At 45.0% G+C, this 21201-nt stretch overlaps 1 protein-coding gene across 1 annotated transcript in view; it reads right to left on the minus strand.

Annotated features, from left to right (window-relative positions):
* Positions 1 to 3207: 3207 nt before the first annotated feature.
* The window catches only part of LOC111861228 (lactosylceramide 4-alpha-galactosyltransferase), a 28409-nt gene continuing 10415 nt past the window's right edge, over positions 3208 to 21201 (minus strand). Inside the window, exons 2-4 of the mRNA XM_023845623.2 lie at positions 18785 to 18995; positions 11367 to 11469; positions 3208 to 3311 (exon numbers count right to left, since the gene is read on the minus strand). Coding sequence (XP_023701391.1) covers positions 3208 to 3311; positions 11367 to 11469; positions 18785 to 18995 — 418 coding nt within the window. The remainder of the gene's footprint in view (positions 3312 to 11366; positions 11470 to 18784; positions 18996 to 21201) is intronic.

Consider the following 21201-nt stretch of genomic DNA (forward strand, 5'->3'; position numbering starts at 1 on the left):
TAACAGTAGACCAGTTATTACGTGCGGACAGACAGACACGACGAAGATAAAGGGGAATATTTTTGCAACTTTTCGTTACGAACGCGCAAAAATAAAATTTACCAGTATTCTTCGAAGGCTCAGAACTGAAGGCCACTCTCTGATACTGGGGCCACAACTGTAATTTCTCAAATCCATTATACATAATAGTCCGCACCAACTGCTCAATATCGGGCCGCGGTCGCCTTGCGAAACGGAAAGCGCTGTGCTGGCCTGGCTGCTGTATTGATCACCAGGAATTCGCTCACCCAACTGGAACCGTGCTAAGGCCGGACAGAACCTGCGGTTACATTTCACTTCACCGGCACAAGGCAAATAGGAAACATTCCGCTGATCTTGATACCGTAAAGGTACAGTTATCCCTGGCCTCAATTAATTAAGCATCGTGACAGGAAGGCCTATTGGGGAGTGGAGGTATAGCTCCACCATTCTTAACTTCGGCTCTAAATGGAGGTGAGTGGCAGTTTCACGCCCCCAACCGCTTTACTCGCGGGGAACAGCCCCAGTACCCACCGTGTGGGCACTAGAGCCAGTGTAGACGCTGTTGCCGTCAGAGCGCTCTGCCTTCCCCTCTATCTAAATAAACCAAATGGCAAAGCACCTATTGCCACGTATGGGTGTGAAACTTGGTCTCTCGCCCTAAAAAACAACATAGACTGAAACTAAGATTGTGCTCTTCTGGGTTGTGACACCGTGCAGTCTAGGGGGTGCTTACAGACAATTCGGAGGAATATGCTGCCTCCATCTTCGGGGTAAAATTTATAGTTTCAGAAATAGTTTCGGTTACATAGTCAAGTTTCCAGGAAGGGGGGCATGAGCTCCAAAGAAAGGGAGTTAGTATCTAGCTGCAAGACTGCACGGTGTCACTGGGCAGAAGTCCACAATCTTCACAATCTTCACAATCACAGTCGTGCGAAGCTCGCAATTTATGTACGCTGAGGGTGCTACGTGGATATTCCGGCCTAAGGGAGGACATGTAAGGGGTGGAGGAAGTCGTGTAATGGCAAGCTTCACCAAACCAGGTACATCGAAATTGGCAGGACATGTAGCAAGCATGGGTAAAGGTAAAGATGTGTACAAAATCTACTGTCTAGGTGTGAGGTTGTCGACTAATTAATCTGGCTCAGGATAGCGTTCTTGCGAACAGTGAACCTCTGGGTTCCAGAAGAGGCGTGGCATTTATTTGGCAGCCAAAGCAAACTGATTAGTCTCTCAAGGAGAACCAGGTTCCACGGAGCTGCAGGCAGGTGCTCGAGTCAATTTACAGACAGCGCGTTACTTCACGAACTCATCTGTGAAGAGCTGCTGGCATCCTACTCAAGAAGTTCCACAATTTTGTGGAACCCGACAATTCGCGGCATTTGTCAGAGAAGCTCACCATCTACTCAGTTCATTCTGCACCGCCACTCTGAAGGATCCATTTTAATATTATCCTCCCACCCATACACAGTTCTGTGGGGTTTTCTCCCTTTATGCTTGGAACCGAAACATTGTATACATTTCTTGGTTCACACTGGGTGTGCTGCTGTATGTCCAGCCCATCACCCCAGACGGAGAAAACAATAGGAAAATCGGCAGCACATCCGCGCTGAATCCCGGGACAACGGTGGCTGTGTCCTCATGCCACACACCACACGGGAGGGCACGCATGACAGTCACCCCGTGCCACTGGTATCCAATCCCTCGACACATTACCTGATTTTATCCACTTAATGCATATGCATAAATTAACTCCACGGTTTTGAAATGAATGCGTCAGTCACGTAGCACATGCACGTGCAAATGTTTCTGCTTGAGCCCGCCATGACTAACCACGTGCTTACAAGGCAATGACGCCAACCACAAATCACGTGATTTGTGGTTCTCACAGCGGTGGCTTGGGCCCCCACTGGATTTTTGGAAAAGATCAAAATCGGGCCAAGAAACACGGCTTGTGGTGACATCTATGATTCAACATAGAAACTCACAATTCCAGGGCGATCTCCAAAAATAACTGTAAACCGATTAAACGTTAAATCTGTAAACTAATTTTCTGACAACCTCCGCTCTCCCGAGCACAATCCGCTGCCCCCAACCCCTTCAAAATAATCCTGACAGCACTGCGAACATTCTTTTGCGAATGTGACGTGAGTAGCATGTGTTGCTTCCATCTTCAGAGTAGGAAAGTGAGCTGCACGGGAAGGGGAATTCAGTGATATCACCCATCGATTTTTCCTACGAGGTTTATTCTTCCACCCTGACGATGGAGGCCGCGCGTTATTCCGTAGAACTGGAAACCATCTACCAAATTACACGGCATCACATCCCAGAGGATTGCAATCTTCACATATTGATACTGTCTCACACCCAAATGTCTGAGCTCAAGTCTATATAAGGAACCTGACTGTGACGTCATTGTTTTTCCCACTTTGACTTCGAATTGCTTTTCTGCTTGTTTGTTCTACAGCCGTCCCTCACAAAACGGTGCGCGCCTAGATTATCTGACAACGCTACTTGAAAAACTACTAATCGTTCAGCACGTCAAGAAGTTCCCTGCCCTTTATGAAGCCCGAAGCTTCAGTACCGCCTTCACCAGAGCTCGCCACTGGACTGTCCCGAGCGAGATGAATCCAGTCCGAAGTGTCATGATTAAGTCACGGACTGGACGACCCGGGTTTGGTCCCGACAGGAACAATGAGCTTCCACCCAGCCTCCTATCCGACAGGTCTCTTTGCCCGGGCAAATTTATGAAGGTGAGGCAGATAACACAGCGAATACACTTGACTTCCCATCGTTAAGATGGCCACTCGCCTCCATCTAGTGCCGAGGTCAAGAATACATGGAGCTATGCCTCCGCTCCTCCACCTTTCAGCTCCACCATCAATATCTATGCCTTCCAAACAGTCTATTTCACTCCGGCAGAGGTAAACAGTACATTTGTCCCTGTGATCAATTAAGCACCAAGCCTTCAGGACGTATGGGGGAGTAGTTTCGTGTATTTTTTACTTCAGCACCAGATGGAGGTGGTGGTCAGCTTCACGCCCCGGCAGCTTTATCCTCAGAGAAAGAGCACATGGTACCCATCAGACAGGAGACAATCAGGATGGTATGGAGGCGACTGAAGCCCGACTTCAAAGTCGTCCGGCCAGTAGTCTACTCGCTATACTGACTGGACAGCTCTAACAGCATTTATTGCAGCTCAGGAAGCCACGTGCACCTTCCTCCATTCAGTGCAAAACCTTGGCCGAAGCACGTACTCGTATGTGCGCTGTGCGTGGAGGCGAGCAGGCAGCCTGCAAGTATGAACACAGGGATTAGCATTTCCCTGTGTTCGTTGGGTCATAGGAATTTCTTCGGTGCAAAACTGACATAAGTACGCGGGCTGACATTTGTTTTAATTACATCACACTTATGACAGCCTTGTTAAAGTGGCTGAATATGTGGTAATCAAATGAACCACCACAATTCTGTGTGGTACACTGCCCACTCCAACACCTTTATCCTTACATTTCGCTGTTTTCGGAACCCGCTTCTTGTACCCTGAAGCTGGAGCCCCGACTAGTCTTTGTAATAAAGACGAAGTGTTTTCTGTGAGGTAGGAACTGCATTTCTAAATACTGGTTATATGAACTTACGGCGTCATATCCCGTGTGGAGGCGGGTTCGAATACTCCCACTGTAGCCCTGGGAGTAGTAGGAGGCGATGAAAAGGTAACCCGGTGCCTGGGGGTATAACTGGGATATAAATACGGGGTCCTGGAGCTCCAGGTTAGGGGAGTCTCGAATCTGAGACCATAAAATATGGTCATGAGTCCCGCGGGCTCTGACCTGAAAATGACTGCGCTGGCGAGGTCAGCAGCAACTGTAAACGGCAGACCCGTCCAGTCATCAGACAGGATGTTACATAAGGACATGACTGCGCTGGCGAGAGCCAGCAGCAACTGTAAACGGCAGACCCGTCCAGTCATCAGACAGGATGTTACATAAGGACATGACTGCGCTGGCGAGGTCAGCAGCAACTGTAAACGGCAGACCCGTCCAGTCATCAGACAGGATGTTACATAAGGACCATGACCGCAAGCGTTCAATTGAAAACAATTGTGGCTGTGAGTCTCAAGGGGCTTGGCGCCAGAACGAATTAAGTGGCGGGAAACCGCCAATCGTAAAGTGACTGTGATTTAGACATCACGTGGTTACCGCCGCTAACACGTCGGCCTTTTGTTGTGGGCTGCAAAATCTTACAGAATTCTGCATTAAATTAAATTGAGGCGCGATCAATAAAGGCGTCTGCGCATACTGCGTCGTGACGAAGAGGCGTCTCTTTATGAGGCTGTAGAAAAGCAAAGCAAGGGAGACGCCTCTAGACAAAATAACTGATGTCTGGCCCTTCTTATTCATGCCCTCCGATTCCTCAGCTGAAGTAACTTCAAGAAGAAGCAAAGAATCCATAAACGAGCCGGTTCAGTTGCTCTGTGATTTGCAGACTGCAACACGACTTTATAATTTCAGAGTAATTAACAACTTATCGCTGCAACATTTATGGTGAGTCTCTATTTTGAAATTCCGTTCCGTCAAATGTAATATTACTTCTCGCTTGCAATTTGCTAACCCTCTCTCTGTCCACTAAAATAACTTCCTTTCCACAGCTCGTAATATATAAATGTCATTCAACAATGCACTTTGCAACTCGTGCGAGGACATGGCGTGTTGCTCGTCTGAGTGCGGGCCATAACATCCATAGCTCTGCCTCGAAACCGTTCGGAATGGGACACATGCACAAACACGGTTTTGCTTGGAATGACCGATAGCATGACCTCCCAGAATACTGACCTTTCCTCCTGCGACATTCTGTATATTTATATACGTCTATACTTGAAAATTAGCCGAGCGGTCTAAGGCATGCACTGTCTTCGCGCGCTCGGAAGCCGGGATCGTGGGTTCGAATCCCACTCAGGGCATGGATGTTTGTGTGCGTTTTTCTGTTTGTCTACAGGTAGAGGCCTTGCGACGAGCTGATCACTCGCCCAAGGAGTCCTACCGAATGTGTAAGATCTAGTAAACCGAAGTGAAACCGAGAGTTTCATGGAGGTAGGCCTAGGCCCAAATTGGGGCTGTAGCGCCACCGAAAAAAAAAACTTGAAAATTAAAGTTGGAAGCTAAGTGTAATTCACAGAATTACGTACTGGGGGTTTGGACTTTTTTCATCGTCCGGAATTCTAGGTAATAGAAGACACGACGTTTCGGAAATTGCATCTGCTTCCGCCTTCAGATGAGAAAGGAAAACACCTACTCAGTTGGGCCCCTTAGAAAGAGCTAATCTCAATCACTGGACGAGGGGGCCCAACTGAGTAGGTGTCTTCCTTTCTCACCTGAAGACGGAAACAGATCCAGTTTCCGAAACGTCATGTCCTCTATTACCTAGAGTGTCCTGTATTACCAAGAATTCCGGACGATGGAAAAAGTGCAAAACCCCAGTAATTCTGTGTGTCATCCACCAACGTCAGAGCCCTTTAGAATCTCCCGAGTGTAGTTATCGAGAATTTAACCCTTCGGTGACTTCTGCTTGCGTTCAGGGGGCCATTATTGATTTTTAATTCAGGTCCACAGGTTCGAAACTCACGAGGGAGACATGTTCTAAACATAAAATAGGCGAGTCAGTTTTCTCTACAAATTCCAAACATTTCTTTTCGCTCCGATAAATATTTTGCGAGTTCCGTTCGAAATACGCCCACAAACGCGTCCATTAGTTCCGTCCGACTTAAACCGAAGTTGTATCATGTCATTTCATTAAAGCTTTTGTAACGATGATAGGTTTCGGGGTTCTGCAATTCCTTCATGCATACAGACGGGAGAGGGGGGTGCGCAAAGCGAAATTAATACACTCCGTTGGGTTGCGAACGCGCCTAAATATTCAGTTCGTAGTTCACAGAAAATAGACTGCATCTGTATTACCAAGATCAAGTGTTAAATGCTGTGTAGGTAAATATTCCATCGTATTCGAAATACATACATAGTGTGTGGGCTAAATGAATGTAAAGCAGGCGGTACGTATAGTTACCACTGTAATTTAAACTGTTAAACAACCAATTTTTGTGTGTGGCTGGCCAACTGCCAGCTTCTCAGGAAGGCCTGTGCTGCATGCACATACGGTTATGACGATCAGTCACTTCAAAGTGCTTCAATAAGCATACAGTATTAGGCTCCTGCCCTGACTGCTCCACTGTATGCAGTTCTTTGTGAATTCTAAAGCTACAGACAGCCTGGCACGGAACACAAGTACAGAGAAGACTTCATTACGGTCCACTCAGAAAGAGACAAAGTTAGAAACAGCATCATACAGCAAACCGTTATCATGAATGTCATCAGAAGTGTCAACGAATATGTTGATGTTCAGCCTGCATCTTCTGGGTAATGAACGACACCGTGAAGTCTTGTAGGCGCATATAAAAGTTTTAGATGAATATTCTGTCTCCTAATCAAGAAGGGCTAGGCAGTTACCAAGGCTAACAAATTGGCATATTTCCTTCTGTAACTTCTTTAATAATATCATCTCAGACCACACAGTACCAAATGACAGTCTGACTGGTGAACAACGAATTGGAAAGGATCTGAAAGGAAGCAGTCATTACCTGATTGGGGTAATATCTTGTCATTTGCCTAGTGGGGTCAAGGAAAACCACAGTAAACCTCAGTCAAGATAACTGGTGAATACTGCAGTAATCAAACTCTCGTCAACAATTCCTCTACTCCAAATGCCAGGACAATGCAATACTGTCGCTTGTAGCTCGCTTTGTGGTATACAGACCAGCTTCCAGGTGCGAGGTGCAACCTTCAAGTTCTCATCGAGACACAGTCATTAGCTCATTCATGAAACCACACCCACACTTCCCATACTCGTCATTTCCACAGCACACCAAGAAACCAACCACAAATCATCTCAGCCTTCTCTGATATCACATCATTCCCTCTACAACTTTCAAACACCAACCTCTGTAATATCAGCTGTGCTTTCCATTTACACCCACCTACCATCACCGCTTACAAAAACAAGAAGTTTCGGGACAGTAGGAGATGTCTGTTAGGAACTCCTACACAAATCAGAACAGAAAACTGTTTTTAACACAAATACAGTAATTATTACTTTTTAAATAGTGTTTATATTATCAATCTTTATATTTTTATAAACATAACCTCAAATAATGCTTATTTTTACAGCTCAGAGTCAAATTTGTTTTTGGGTTACAGATAACCTAGTTCACCCAAAGTGATTATCACGAAACAGCTCCTTATTATCATTTTGTGCGTTTTATATTGTGCTCAGCACCCCAATCAATGTTCCTGACAATGACAGTATCCTTGCGGTATACTCTTTGATCTCTGGGTGCTACATGTGAAGGCCATGTCAGTTCATGAACTTACATACAGCCACTTTAAACAAATTAATCTGAGGGATAACACAACACATTTAATATATTTTAAACATTTCAGATTACCAATCAAATATATTTTACCTTACACACCTAATAATGATGAGCATAAATATTAATAATCAAAAATTTACATTAAAAAACTAGAATTTTATCTAAATTTTTAATAAAATCATTATATCTAGATCACTAGTGTACTTCACTTTGAGTGAACTGCACCACAGAATATTATAAAAAAAAGGAAAATAAACAAGGAACACTGGGCAAGTGAGAGTGATAGAGAGAAGTTCAAGTACAGTTTTTCTTATAAGAGGAGGCATTTAAAACTTATAAAATTTTCGTTCTAACATGAAATAAGATACATATTTATGCATCATAAACAGTTTTGCAATCATACATAGCAATAATATTCATATGTTATCGCAATTCACTTTGGAAATTATACTCTGCACCTTTACATATGTCTGTAGTGGCATTTCTTCCGCATCTGTTGTCCAAAATGCAACAGAACTCTGGTAAAGCTTAAATTACGTATAGACAGCATGTAACATTTCACTATTTAAGGGAATGTGACACAAGAAGATCACAGACAGAGATGTCATGTGTCCTTTTTCAGGAACACAGTCTCACTAATGGATTGGTCGCCTTTCTGAAGAGTGACATTGGTTCTACATCACTGAAACACATCATGCAAGATTACAGTGACCACCACAGTCCCCATTTTTATAAAAATATCTGTTAACAGCTTAAGAGCTTTCAGCATTATGCTTTCTAGATGATACCAACCAAAATATATGAGGAAAACATACCAACATTAAACTGTAGGCAGTGAGATCACTCAAAATATTTTACCAAAGACATGAACCTTACAGAAATAAATTATTTTGAACGTTATATTCCACAATTCACTCACACTCCTCGCCAAATTCAACGGGATGAAATGTGTGGGGAATGTAACAGGCATGACAGGGGACGAAAACAAAATTGTAACCAATAAAACTTATGGGAAGAGATCACTTGTGAGAACTAGGCATATATGTGAGGATAATATTAAAACGGATGTTCAGGAAATAGAACGTGAAGATGTGGATTTGATTCAACTGGCTTAGGACAGAGACCAATGATAGGCCCTTGTGAACACAATAATAAATCTTCTGCGTCCATAGAAAGTGAGGAATTTCCTGACCAGCTGAGTGACTACAAGTTTCCAAAGAAGCCAGGTTCTCATGGATGTGTGGTTTGAATGAGAAGCACGCTAAGCTAACTTCCTGTTTATTCAGCAACTTATGCTGTGAATTTTAAAGCATCCATGGGACCATGGTGAACACTAGAGAAAAGTTCTTTTTCAAGCCAAAATGATGTGTAATTTTCCTTTTCCTTTGCTTGGAATGTCCTATTAAGGGAAACTACTTGTCAGCAGCTGTTAATTACTAGCTAATATCAATTCACATCAGGTAGAACAGGTTTTGATTCCACTTTTACTATTATAATTACAGCTAGTGAAACATATTTCTTCTTTGTCTTATTCTGAGATCACCATTTCATGTTACTGCAACACGTCCCAACAACAGCAACCTTACAATTTGATAAAACATGCCGTGATACTTCCAACTCACAGAAAATTACACTTAATATTTATTGCTTGCTTCTTCTGTGTTATTATGCATGTCATTATCCACCCTGCATTGTAGTCTATACTCTCATGACAGGCCAATGGGAACGCATGTTTTAAATTTTGTTTTATCACCCTGACAAGAAACAATGAGGCAAAGCAGTAGTGAACTGCAAATATTAATCACATTTCAAACCCTAAGGAAATGCGTGCAATGTGCAGCAATTTGAATACATTCATTCCCCTTGAATTGCCTCAGAAACTGCATGGAAGAAGTGCACTGGACATAAATTTGGCGCTCTGTTTCTTCAAACCATTCTTTTCTGCAGTAACTAATTAGCAAGTTACACTGAAGATTCCCACAGAAATGCATGTAGGTCCTCATATAAAGTGTAGGCTATTGCTGTCTGACTTTTACCAAAATATAATTCGTCATAAGGGACTAGTTCTGTTGATTGGGCTCAACTGAGTAGGTTTCACCTGAAGACAAAAATAAATTTGGGTTTTTAAGTTGCTACCATATAGAGAATTTATCTCCCTAGTGATGACTTCTGACTGCCTCTGTGGTCTAGTGGTCAGAGTTCCTGGCTACAGATCCAGAGGTCTGCATTCGATTCTTGGCGCTACCAAATTTTCTGAGGTAGTGGGTCTGGAAGGGGTCCACTCAGCCTCGGGAGGATAACTAAGTAGCTATTTCAATGAAATAGAAGCGCCGGTCTAGAGAACCTAAATTAACGACCGTGGGGATTCGTTGCGCTGACCACGCGACACCCTCTATCCGCAAAAGTTGGCACTAACTTCGCTGACAAGCAAGCGGTCGCTCGGTCGGTATAGTTTGCTTGCAGAATAAAACCATGGAGTTCAGTTCATAACATTTTAGGGTAATGCCCTGAGATAAAACTTATTGGAAATTATTTAGTTGCTCTCTAGTTGTTACATTCAGACAGACAGACGGACACAAAAAAGTTAATAAATAAAATTTGGAAGTGAACAAGTTAAAAAGATAACACAACTTTTATCTTTGTACATCTTTCCTGTGTCTCATTTCAAATCTTTTATAACAAACACTCACTGTTACGATAATCTGCTTACATGTTCTTTGATTAATTATCTTCACTTTGTGGCCCTTATCTACTGTTAAGATTACATTCTTCTCAGATAAGATAGCATCAGGTTCATTTCCGCAGACAGATTCCTCGCCCTGTATGAACCTCAAATTTCATGCTATCATGTACTACAACTCCTATATATGTATAGACTTTGTAAAACACAGCTATAGAGTTCAGTGTGTTCTAGGATTTCACACCCTGTAATCTGAGAGAAACTTAATGATACTGCAAAGGCACTTACTGCTTCCATCTTCAGGGTAGAAGATTAAGCCATGCAAGAAGAAAAGTCAGTAATATTGGGAAGGGAAGAGAAGGAGGGAAGTGAAGAGAGAACCCATTGGTTGGACCACATCTTCCTATCATAAGGTTTGTCTTCTAACCTGAAAATGGAAGCAGTAGGTTCCTCCAAACTGCTGGTGCTGGTAAATATCTGTGGCATGATATGGTGTCATTTCCAAGAAGATGATAATCTTAACAGTCACTTCCATGAAGCTGTAATTCTTAGAAATCAGTAAAACTTGTCTTCTGTTCCATAGAAAGGGATACAGGCACCCCTTCCATCAGCCTGGGAGCATTTAAGTAGAACATTAAAGCGAATAAAGTTAAGAGAATAAAATAACAACACCCCTAGATCACAGCTTCAATATCGTCAGAAATACTGAGGCCTCAAATGGGCCCACTGCACCAACCCCCGGATGACAAGTGAGACTGAGCTTTCTTGGAATGATAACTGACAGGCTACACTGAAGCGCTCAAAACAAACATGTCCCAGAGCCACTCTGTCCACTACAAATGGCAAACTAACTAACCTAGGCTTGAACCTGGGACCTCATGGTGAGAAACTGCAAATATCCACCTGAGCTACAGCACAGCCAACAGAAAAGTATCTCTCATGTGTTTTTATCAGTTGACTCCACTATGAACTGAAGCATAATGGCATGTCTGTCCTGTAACAATAATTCAAAATAAAGTAAGGCCCTAATAAAGGGCTGAACAGTGCAATGAATGTGACATGAGCACGATGAGAGAGTTCCTCAAAAAACAGGGCCACAATGTGAATACACTTTGGGGCAGAATTCTTGAGCAATGAGTCCATATGGCTGTCTCGACCCAACAGTGATGTTTCTGGCAGCACTGAACTTGTTCCACACATGGATGGCCAGACTGTTCTTCAGCCGGGCCATCGTTTTTGCACTCGTACCTTCGTCGAAGTAAAGTTTCCACTGACGCCATGGTATCGGGTAGAAGGCTGCTGGCGGATGAACGGTAAACCCATGACACCTCTCTGCAGTCATGTCCCGTACCTAGCAAAAGTTGCCATGAGATTAGTACAGAGCCTGGACACATTGGCCACATGTGTGCGTGTTTCTACACAGAAATTGTTTGCCTGGTTCATGTAACAGGATTACCTGCACAAATATCCTACAGATCCTCAAGCCACTTCAAGAAAACAAAATACCTCAGTATGATATGTCCTCCACTCAGTTAACAAAATAATAATGAGAACAATGAGATGTGAAGAGAATACAGGAGAAAGGAGGAAAAGTGATAAGGATACAGGAAGTGCAGTACAACAGAATTGGGGTAAGGTAAACACTGTAATGTGGATAAGAGGGAAAGGAATGATAACAGGTGGGATGCAGTATGAAGGAAAGAAGATAAGGGTACACAAGGAACAAAGGAAAAGAAAATAAATGATTTTCTCTATCATCGACGGAGCATGCACCAGTAATAATAAAACACAAAGAAAATTCTAGATCTTATCATGAAAATTTTAGGCACCAAGGCAATCTGGCAGGCCTTGTTTAGAGAACACAGTGCTGGGAAATACAGAAGGCAGTGGAGAGGACACATGGAAAGGATGAAGGATATAGATTACCTAAGAAGAAGACATGTTGGGAGATCTGAAACAAGGTGGACAGTTATGAACAGATATCCAGAACAGGTCCTTAGTGGAGTACACAAAATCATTAGATTTATTTAACAATGCTATGAGTAGTTTGGATTTTACAGTGATTAGTGAAATGGGGAGGTTGTGGAAGGAAGCATAATTTGAGCTACATCTTTCTGGAGGAACTGAGGAAAACCACTAACAAACTCCACGAACCCAAGTTCTTCTTCGGTAGTCAACATACTCTGCCACACAAGGAATTCCTTGCAACCCACATAAGCATTGCCATGTTCACAACAGCCTACAACTGGTCTCTGTAAAGCAAGCAAAGTTATCCCTGTAACAGGCCGTGAAGGCCCATAGGGTTGTGAGACGTTGAGGGTCCCACATTATCTAGACAGCTGGCTAAAAGAAAGCGGTGAGGTTGCCAGCCTTACGTGTCGGCCACTCTTTATCCCCCAGGAAGATTCCCAGCACTCATTTCGGTTAGAGGCTCAGTCGACCCCTGGGCCATAGTGCGACTGGAAGGATTAGGGCAATTGAAAAAATCCATTGACCACATCGGGACTTGAACCTGTGACCTTCCGGCTTGTAGCATAGTGCCTCAACCAACTACGCTATCGCGTGCCCCCACTGGTCTCTGTACTCAGCCAAATGAATCTAATCCACACCCCTTCCTGTTGCTCTAAGATCCATTTTAATATTATCCTCCTCTCTAGGTCTAGGTCTTCCTAGTGGCCTCTTTCCTTCAGGTTCTCCGACAAATACGATGCATGCACTCATATCCCCCCCTTGCATGCTACATGCCCTTCCCACATCACTCCCCTTATTTTCATGGTATCTGCAGAGAAGTACAAGTCATGAAGCGCCTCCTCGTGTATTTCTCTGCAGCCTCCTACGTCATCCCTCTTAGGTCTGAATATTGCCCCCTTATTCCCGTTCCCACACACCCCCATTCACTCAGTCTGTTCTCCGTTTACTGTGCAGACCAAGTTCACGCCCATATAGAAACTGTAAAATCTGAAGGCCTCACATGCATTCATGAGTCCTTAGGAACAATTCAAGTACAAGATGCGCGAGATCAGTGGTAATGTAATTCGCAGTTAGGTTACAAATTTTCAAATTATTTCAGTTTGGGTTCAATTCCGACGGCAATAACGAACACCTGTACGGAAACCTCCGTGTATTTCCATACGCATCTCGATTGGTAACTCCGAATATTTATCCGAGCCAAAGACATTTCGAACAAACCTTGCAAAGGGACATGAAACACGTATGTTATGCTCAGCGCACTTTTCCTTGAGTCTTATGGATTCTGAAATAATTAAACTACTTGCAGCGGGTGCGACACAGGGCCTTGTCTATGTGGTACTTCTCCGAACTTCTTTCGTTAGCTGCCAAGAGAAGTCGGCGAATCTGGTTCCACTGCGTGGGAAATCCCCTTGTTATTGACAGTCCTGGAATCGACCTGCGTGCGGTCGACAGCGCAGCTGCATTGTCTGAGCAGTCCTACATATCACTCGTCTGGCATCTGAATATATGCGGCGGCTTATATATTTGAAGCCTTACAGTACATCTAAAAAATATTGTAACGTGCTGCAAAACGCATATTCCAACAGTCACTGCTGGGCAACGGATAACACGTCCTAGGCAGCGGAATATAAGGCAGTAATGGAATTATAATAGTGAGTTTCCAGGGTTACGTTGGAAGCATTGTATTCGAAATTACAAATTCCGTCTCTACCGCACAGAAAACACACTTCATCTATACATTTCGATGACCAATCATCAATGCTGTTTAGGAAAACAGTCGCTGTTTATTGTGAGAACCACACGGAGCACACAGATACACTCTGAGGGCAGAATGCGGAGTTTTAGTATGTTCAGTCCGTACCTCACAGGAAACATTACGTCTCCGCTACAGAGCCCAACCGGTTAATGCTGTTTAGGGAAACAGTCGCTGTTTATTGTGAGAACCACACGGAGCACACAGATACACTCTGAGGGCAGAATGCGGAGTTTTAGTATGTTCAGTCCGTACCTCACAGGAAACATTACGTCTCCGCTACAGAGCCCAACCGGTTAATGCTGTTTAGGGAAACAGTCGCTGTTTATTGTGAGAACCACACGGAGCACACAGATACACTCTGAGGGCAGAATGCGGAGTTTTAGTATGTTCAGTCCGTACCTCACAGGAAACATTACGTCTCCGCTACAGAGCCCAACCGGTTAATGCTGTTTAGGGAAACAGTCGCTGTTTATTGTGAGAACCACACGGAGCACACAGATACACTCTGAGGGCAGAATGCGGAGTTTTAGTATGTTCAGTCCGTACCTCACAGGAAACATTACGTCTCCGCTACAGAGCCCAACCGGTTAATGCTGTTTAGGGAAACAGTCGCTGTTTATTGTGAGAACCACACGGAGCACACAGATACACTCTGAGGGCAGAATGCGGAGTTTTAGTATGTTCAGTCCGTACCTCACAGGAAACATTACGTCTCCGCTACAGAGCCCAACCGGTTAATGCTGTTTAGGGAAACAGTCGCTGTTTATTGTGAGAACCACACGGAGCACACAGATACACTCTGAGGGCAGAATGCGGAGTTTTAGTATGTTCAGTCCGTACCTCACAGGAAACATTACGTCTCCGCTACAGAGCCCAACCGGTTAATGCTGTTTAGGGAAACAGTCGCTGTTTATTGTGAGAACCACACGGAGCACACAGATACACTCTGAGGGCAGAATGCGGAGTTTTAGTATGTTCAGTCCGTACCTCACAGGAAACATTACGTCTCCGCTACAGAGCCCAACCGGTTAATGCTGTTTAGGGAAACAGTCGCTGTTTATTGTGAGAACCACACGGAGCACACAGATACACTCTGAGGGCAGAATGCGGAGTTTTAGTATGTTCAGTCCGTACCTCACAGGAAACATTACGTCTCCGCTACAGAGCCCAACCGGTTAATGCTGTTTAGGGAAACAGTCGCTGTTTATTGTGAGAACCACACGGAGCACACAGATACACTCTGAGGGCAGAATGCGGAGTTTTAGTATGTTCAGTCCGTACCTCACAGGAAACATTACGTCTCCGCTACAGAGCCCAACCGGTTAATGCTGTTTAGGGAAACAGTCGCTGTTTATTGTGAGAACCACACGGAGCACACAGATACACTCTGAGGGCAGAATGCGGAGTTTTAGTATGTTCAGTCCGTACCTCACAGGAAACATTACGTCTCCGCTACAGAGCCCAACCGGTTAATGCTGTTTAGGGAAACAGTCGCTATTTATTGTGAGAACCACACGGAACAAATGCAGAGTTTCTTTGATATTAAAGCTCGTGGCACTGGAAAATGTTGAACTTCTCTGACTCTTTGACATATGACGCAAGCAGATAAACTTGTTGAGATGTTCGTACTCTTCCCCCCCCCTTTCGCGACGAAAAACATTAGCGTGCTCAAGGGCACGCTCGTTCGAATTGGGACGGACATTGTTCCCTTTCATTCATCATTTCGTTACGTATCACTGCGCTAACACAATTAGCATATTCATGTATACTGGCTTACAAGGAGGATGAGATATACAGAACATGTAGCAAGCATACTTCTTGCGACAGAAATGTGAGTCCCACAATATTTGGTGGCAAAACTCGAAGGAATGAATCACTAGGAAGACCAGACACAAATGGTAGGATATTATTAAAACTGATCTTAAATATGTTGTGACGGTACGGACACTGAATTCATTTGACTCAGGATAGTGGCGGCTCTTGTGAATTCGGTAATGAACCTGCCGGTTATTTCCCACGTAGCTGAGCAACTGTTTCTCTAGAACGACTCAGGAGCGAGTACTAATACGAATGACTAAGAGAACCAGTTCTTCGTCCGGGGATGATTGCTTTCCTTGTCAATATCGGGTACACAGTAGCTGAAACTGTAAGCGAGGAATGACAATTAAATTAAGAAACTATAAGTCTGCCCACGAAATTAAAATTAATATCAGTAATGGGTAGTGGAAACTCATAAAAACTCTGCCGCATTACTCAGACATCGCCTTATCAGCTGTGGCTACAGTACGGAGTGAATTTCGTAATATCTTTCGCGTGTGCCCTATTCAGCCCGCAGCAAGAGAGAGGAAAGTTGCATGTTTATGTCGCAGACGAAAATAGCCAGTCGCGCTAATGCAATTAGCAAAGAAAGGCCCTATCGAGCGAAGATGTGAAAGCTGTTGTGTTCGTGCGTTTGTCCTTGTGCGCATTACACAACGGTCTCACGTGCATGCCCCTACCCAGATCAGAAAACGGAAATACCACAGCGCCTCATACGGATGTGGTGAATAACTCTATTCATCCTTTAAAACACCGCTTTAGCATTACAGAAACTTCTCATTTTCCCCACAGTGTACGTGTAGTTCGTGTAATTTCCCGTACTTCCCCCTCGGCCCCTTCAAGACAAACATAGGGATAGCACCTCAAGTTAGGCCACGACCGCTTCCTTCCGAACCCTTTCCAATTCATTAGTCATGAATAATCCTGCCATGCAACGCCATACAGTCTCAGCTACTGCAAACCTCTGACAGAGTAACAAGTCACTGGCACGATACATTCGAAACCCGGACCTCTGGAACACGACTCAGGACAACCAACAGGCCTGCAAGGTTACGAAGGTTACGTGGCTTAACCTGAGGGGCACACCTGACGGCCCCGTGGCCATGCGGCGGCGACAGGGGTTCTCACAGAGGTAATTGTGAACACAACTATCGTCTATGATGAGGCACCGACGTTTCGGCAGAATTTATTGCCTCAATCTTCAGGTCTTAAGAGTAAGCTAAGCAAGCACGGCTCCTAGCATACTTGCCTTCATCTTGGACCCTGCGACATGGCGGCAGTACACTGCCCTAGAATGCTGGCGAACTTCTACAAGACTAAACGGCGTCACATCCACAGAACACAGAAATCTTCAACGGTATGTACTGTTCATGTCACACTGATGCAAAAGGAGCGTCGAGCTTCCTCGTTCAGAAGCTGACCGTCAATAACCCCTTCTAGGGAATCCAAGGTTTCATTACCGTGTTCATAAGAACCCGTTATTGTATCTTATCCTAAGCCACTTAAATCCATTTTGCACTCTCACACCACTGTTTTAGATCCAGCTTAATATTATCCTATCACCTACACCTCGGTCTTCAAACCTATCCTTCCTTTCGGGGTTTTCCGACTAAAATCATCCACGCCCCTCCATGCGGGCTGCGTGTTCCGTCTGTCACATTCTTCTTGAGTTCTTCGGCCCAAATAATAATATTCGGTGCGCAGTACACGCAACAGTCCGTGCCGCGTTACGTCCCTTAACATGAGCATTTCTCCTGAGCGCCCTGTTCTCAAACAAACAAACGTGTTCTTATGAAGAGCTACCCGGTGAGACACCCACACAGTACGTTTACAGTACTTCACATGTTATGTGTATCCCGTGTGGAGGCGGGTTAGAATGCCTCCGCCGTAGCCCCGCGACTGGGCGACATAAATAGAGGGACCTGGTCCTCCAGGTCGGGGGTTGCCGCACATATGGGTAAGTGGGAACTGGATCAAATCTGGCAGTCTTCTACTGAAGGCTGTTCTGCCATGATGATGCAGACCGTCTGGGCAGCCGATGTAACGACAAAAGACAGTGAATTCAAGGATAATCACTATACGCACACGTGTCGGGGCACGCGGTAGCGCAGTCGGTTGAGGCACTATGCTACAAGACGGAAGGTCGCGGTTTCGATTCCTGATCAGGTAATTGGACTTTCAATTGACCTAATCCTTCCAGCCACACTATGGCCCTGGGGTCGACTCAGTGTCTAACAGAATGAGTACCATGAATCTTCCTGGGGGTAAAGGCGCGTAAGGCTCAAAACCTCACCGCCATCTGTGAGCCGATTGTCTAGAGAAAATGTGGGAGCCTCGACGTCTCACAACCCTGTGGGTCTCCACGCCCTGGCACAGGAATAGCGTTAACTTTCTTTTACATACGCCTACGTGCCAATCCTTTGAAGTCCGACGAAGAACAAGAGAGAGAACTGAAGGTGGAGGGGGACAGGGGGACAGTGGGACACAATAATAGTGTTTATTGTTGAGGGAAGCGTTTCTTATACGTCCTCGGGCAGTGCCAGATCGCTCGTCTGCTAAAGGTAGTTTGAAACGTAGGTAAAGGCGTTGTGATATGAAGAAGGTAAAGCGGTGGGAAGTGGAATGTTCTGTGTTTATGCATCAGAGGCCAGAATTCGACCAGGCTCTTTGCTGTGTTAGGCCAGAACTTCATATTAACACTGTGAGGGCTGTGTGTGAAGATTGCAGTGTTATGTGGAATTTAGGTGGTAACTCTGCATTAGCCCGAAGGCGGAGGAAAACCATGGAAACCCTTTATTGAACTAGTCGATCTCAGGAACTTCCGGATGCAAACTGACTTCTACCCAGTTGTCCGGCATTTAAATACAAGAAACGCTAAGGTTACTCCCTATCTGTGCCGTCGATTTTACTTTAAAGTGTACACAGAGGTTATAAATACTATATAAAAATTCAGTTCGTACCTCACAGAAAACACGGCGTCTCTATTACAAAGACCAACCAGGGAAACACATAAATACACTGCGTAGAGTATTCATTGCTAAAGCACATGCAGACTCGGTACTGAATTCCATCCTGATCACTTACAACAGCCGGAAGTCACATCAAACTGACGGTTACCTACCTGCTGCGCTTTACACAGTTTCTTGAGGACTCTCGTGATGACCCCGGGACCATTGTTACCCCAGTCGTCACCTCGGAATTCACTTCGGAGGTTATCTAAGCAGGCCTCGGCCATCATTTGTCCCAGACCTTCGGACCCGAAGTTGAGCACCCCGGCGGCAACATCGGTGTTGGACTCTGCCCCGGCGAAGTTGCTGAGCCCTGCCAGGGACCTAGGTGACGGATTGTATAATTAGGAACTGTGTGCACAAGGCAAGCTTATTGTTACAGGAAGACAGAGAAACACGTTTAAGCGATTTCTCAATGAAATATAGAAACCCCTCCTACAGAAATTCACTAACGTTTCGAAGTAACTTACTGCCTCCAACTTCAGGGTCAAAGAGTAGACCAAGCCAAGAAATCTGCAAAACGCTGGGCGGTCTGTTTGGCTTACTCTTCAACCCTGAAAATGAAGACGATATCTTTTTCCATAACGTCAGTGAACTACTGGACTATACGGCGTCACATCTCAGACGATAGTAATTTTCAGTCACTACTAATGAGAATCTGAAATTCAACGAAGTTCATAAACACCCTGAAGAATATACACCTTAACAGCAGAACAAAATCTAGGTAAGTTGTTTTTTTTTAATCCGGCTTGTGACACCGTGTAGTCTGGAAGGTATGTGGCTACAAACTTTGGGGACGAACTTACTGCTTCCATCTTCAGGGATGTTACATTTTTCCCAAAAGGTTGTTGTATTTTGCTGCATCGTATCTTACGGACCAGGATTCTGCAGTTACGGACCATCGCTCACATATGAAGCAAACGATCACATTCTTACAAGTGAATGCTGCTGCTGCTGCTGCTGCTGCTAAGGCGCCTGACTCCGGTATCACAAGCCAAGAAACCGTAACATGAACTGAAGTGAAAAACTGCAAAACTCACAGTACTTACTAACTTCATACCGTAGCGGCCTCCGTAGTCTAGAGGTAACGTTCCCACCTCATGACTCGTAGTACGCGGGTTCAAACCCGGCGGAGGTCGTGGAATTTTTAAGGGCGGAAAAATTCAGGGAACAAGTCCTCCGGGAGGGACTTTAAGCCGTGGGTCCCGTGTCGTAGCTTTACGGCACGTAAAAGAACCTCATATCTCCAAAGGAGGTCACTGAGCCAAAATTACGTACGTTTCCCGCCCAACAGCAGTCACTAATACCTCTCGTAGAGGGGGGAGGCATTATAGATACCTCTCAGCTAGTAGAGCCGGTCTCGCTGGCTGGGCGGGACTGATGGTAAGCACCAGTACCGGTAGGATATAGAGACTGGTAGAAATCATAGAGGGAAGCACAATGGACCAATACAGGTCTAAGTGCATGGGGAAACCCACCCTCTCCAATAACTAACTAACTTCATACCGTATATATATATACATATAAAAGGAAGAGTTGTACCTGTGCTGAACTACTCGTAGCTAAGCACTACGCTATGAAGACGCATGGGGGAGTGGATGTAGAGATCCGCGTTTTCTTAACCTCCGCACTGGTTTGAGGCGAGTAATCAGATTCTCGCCCCGGCCGCCTTACCCCAGGGGAAAGAGTCCCCTGTACCGATTAGATAGGAGGCTGGGTGTGCCTCAGAGCCGGTCTGGACGACACGGAGAAAATTCTTGCCCCTACAGGTACTCGAACTCCGACCCCTCAGTCGACCGGCCCGTTGCCAGTCGCTGTACCTACTGCACTATCCATGAGAAAGCCAGAAGGAAAGAGACCTGTAGGAAGACCAAGAAAATGGATCTTAGAGACAGGATGGGTTGATGTGGTCTGGATTTATATGGCTCAGGATAGGGGCCAGTGGAGGTCTCTTGTGAATACTCTAATTAACCTTCGTGCTCCATTAAAGTTGGGAAATCCTTGAGTAGCTGAGCGACTGGCGGCTTCTCAAAAAGGGCTCAGCTCCGAGGAACCGAATGAAAGGACTCGAGGTAACTTCCCTGCAATTTCAGCTTATTTATTTGACGACACTGTCCTGGTCTATTCGCGATATTATCCAGGCAGGATATTATCCAGGATAATCCTGGATATTATCCAGGAGCGACTGAGGGAATACCATCCGACAGCACAGCCGAAATTCGAGCCATGCATTTCCCGAATACGAGCTTAGAGCGTTACCGCTACGCTAACCTGTCAGTAAATTCAGTTCCTGTACACCACACGAGAAACAAACGTCACATTAGCACGTAACAAGGCTCAAACAAGCGACCCACTGCTTAGAGGTCGTTTCCAGAGAACGAACGCACTTGCAGGAGCCAAACATGCCACTCACTCACTGGGGCCTTCCACGTGACAGGCCCCGTCTGCTTCGCACCCGGGACATGCGGGGTTCAAGTCTTGGAACTACACTCCAGAGCCCCGCCCCTCTGCTTGGCATCAAAATCTACAT

Source organism: Cryptotermes secundus, unplaced genomic scaffold (genome assembly GCF_002891405.2).
Source record: "Cryptotermes secundus unplaced genomic scaffold, Csec_1.0 scaffold2516, whole genome shotgun sequence".
NCBI classification, from domain to species: Eukaryota; Metazoa; Arthropoda; class Insecta; order Blattodea; family Kalotermitidae; genus Cryptotermes; species Cryptotermes secundus.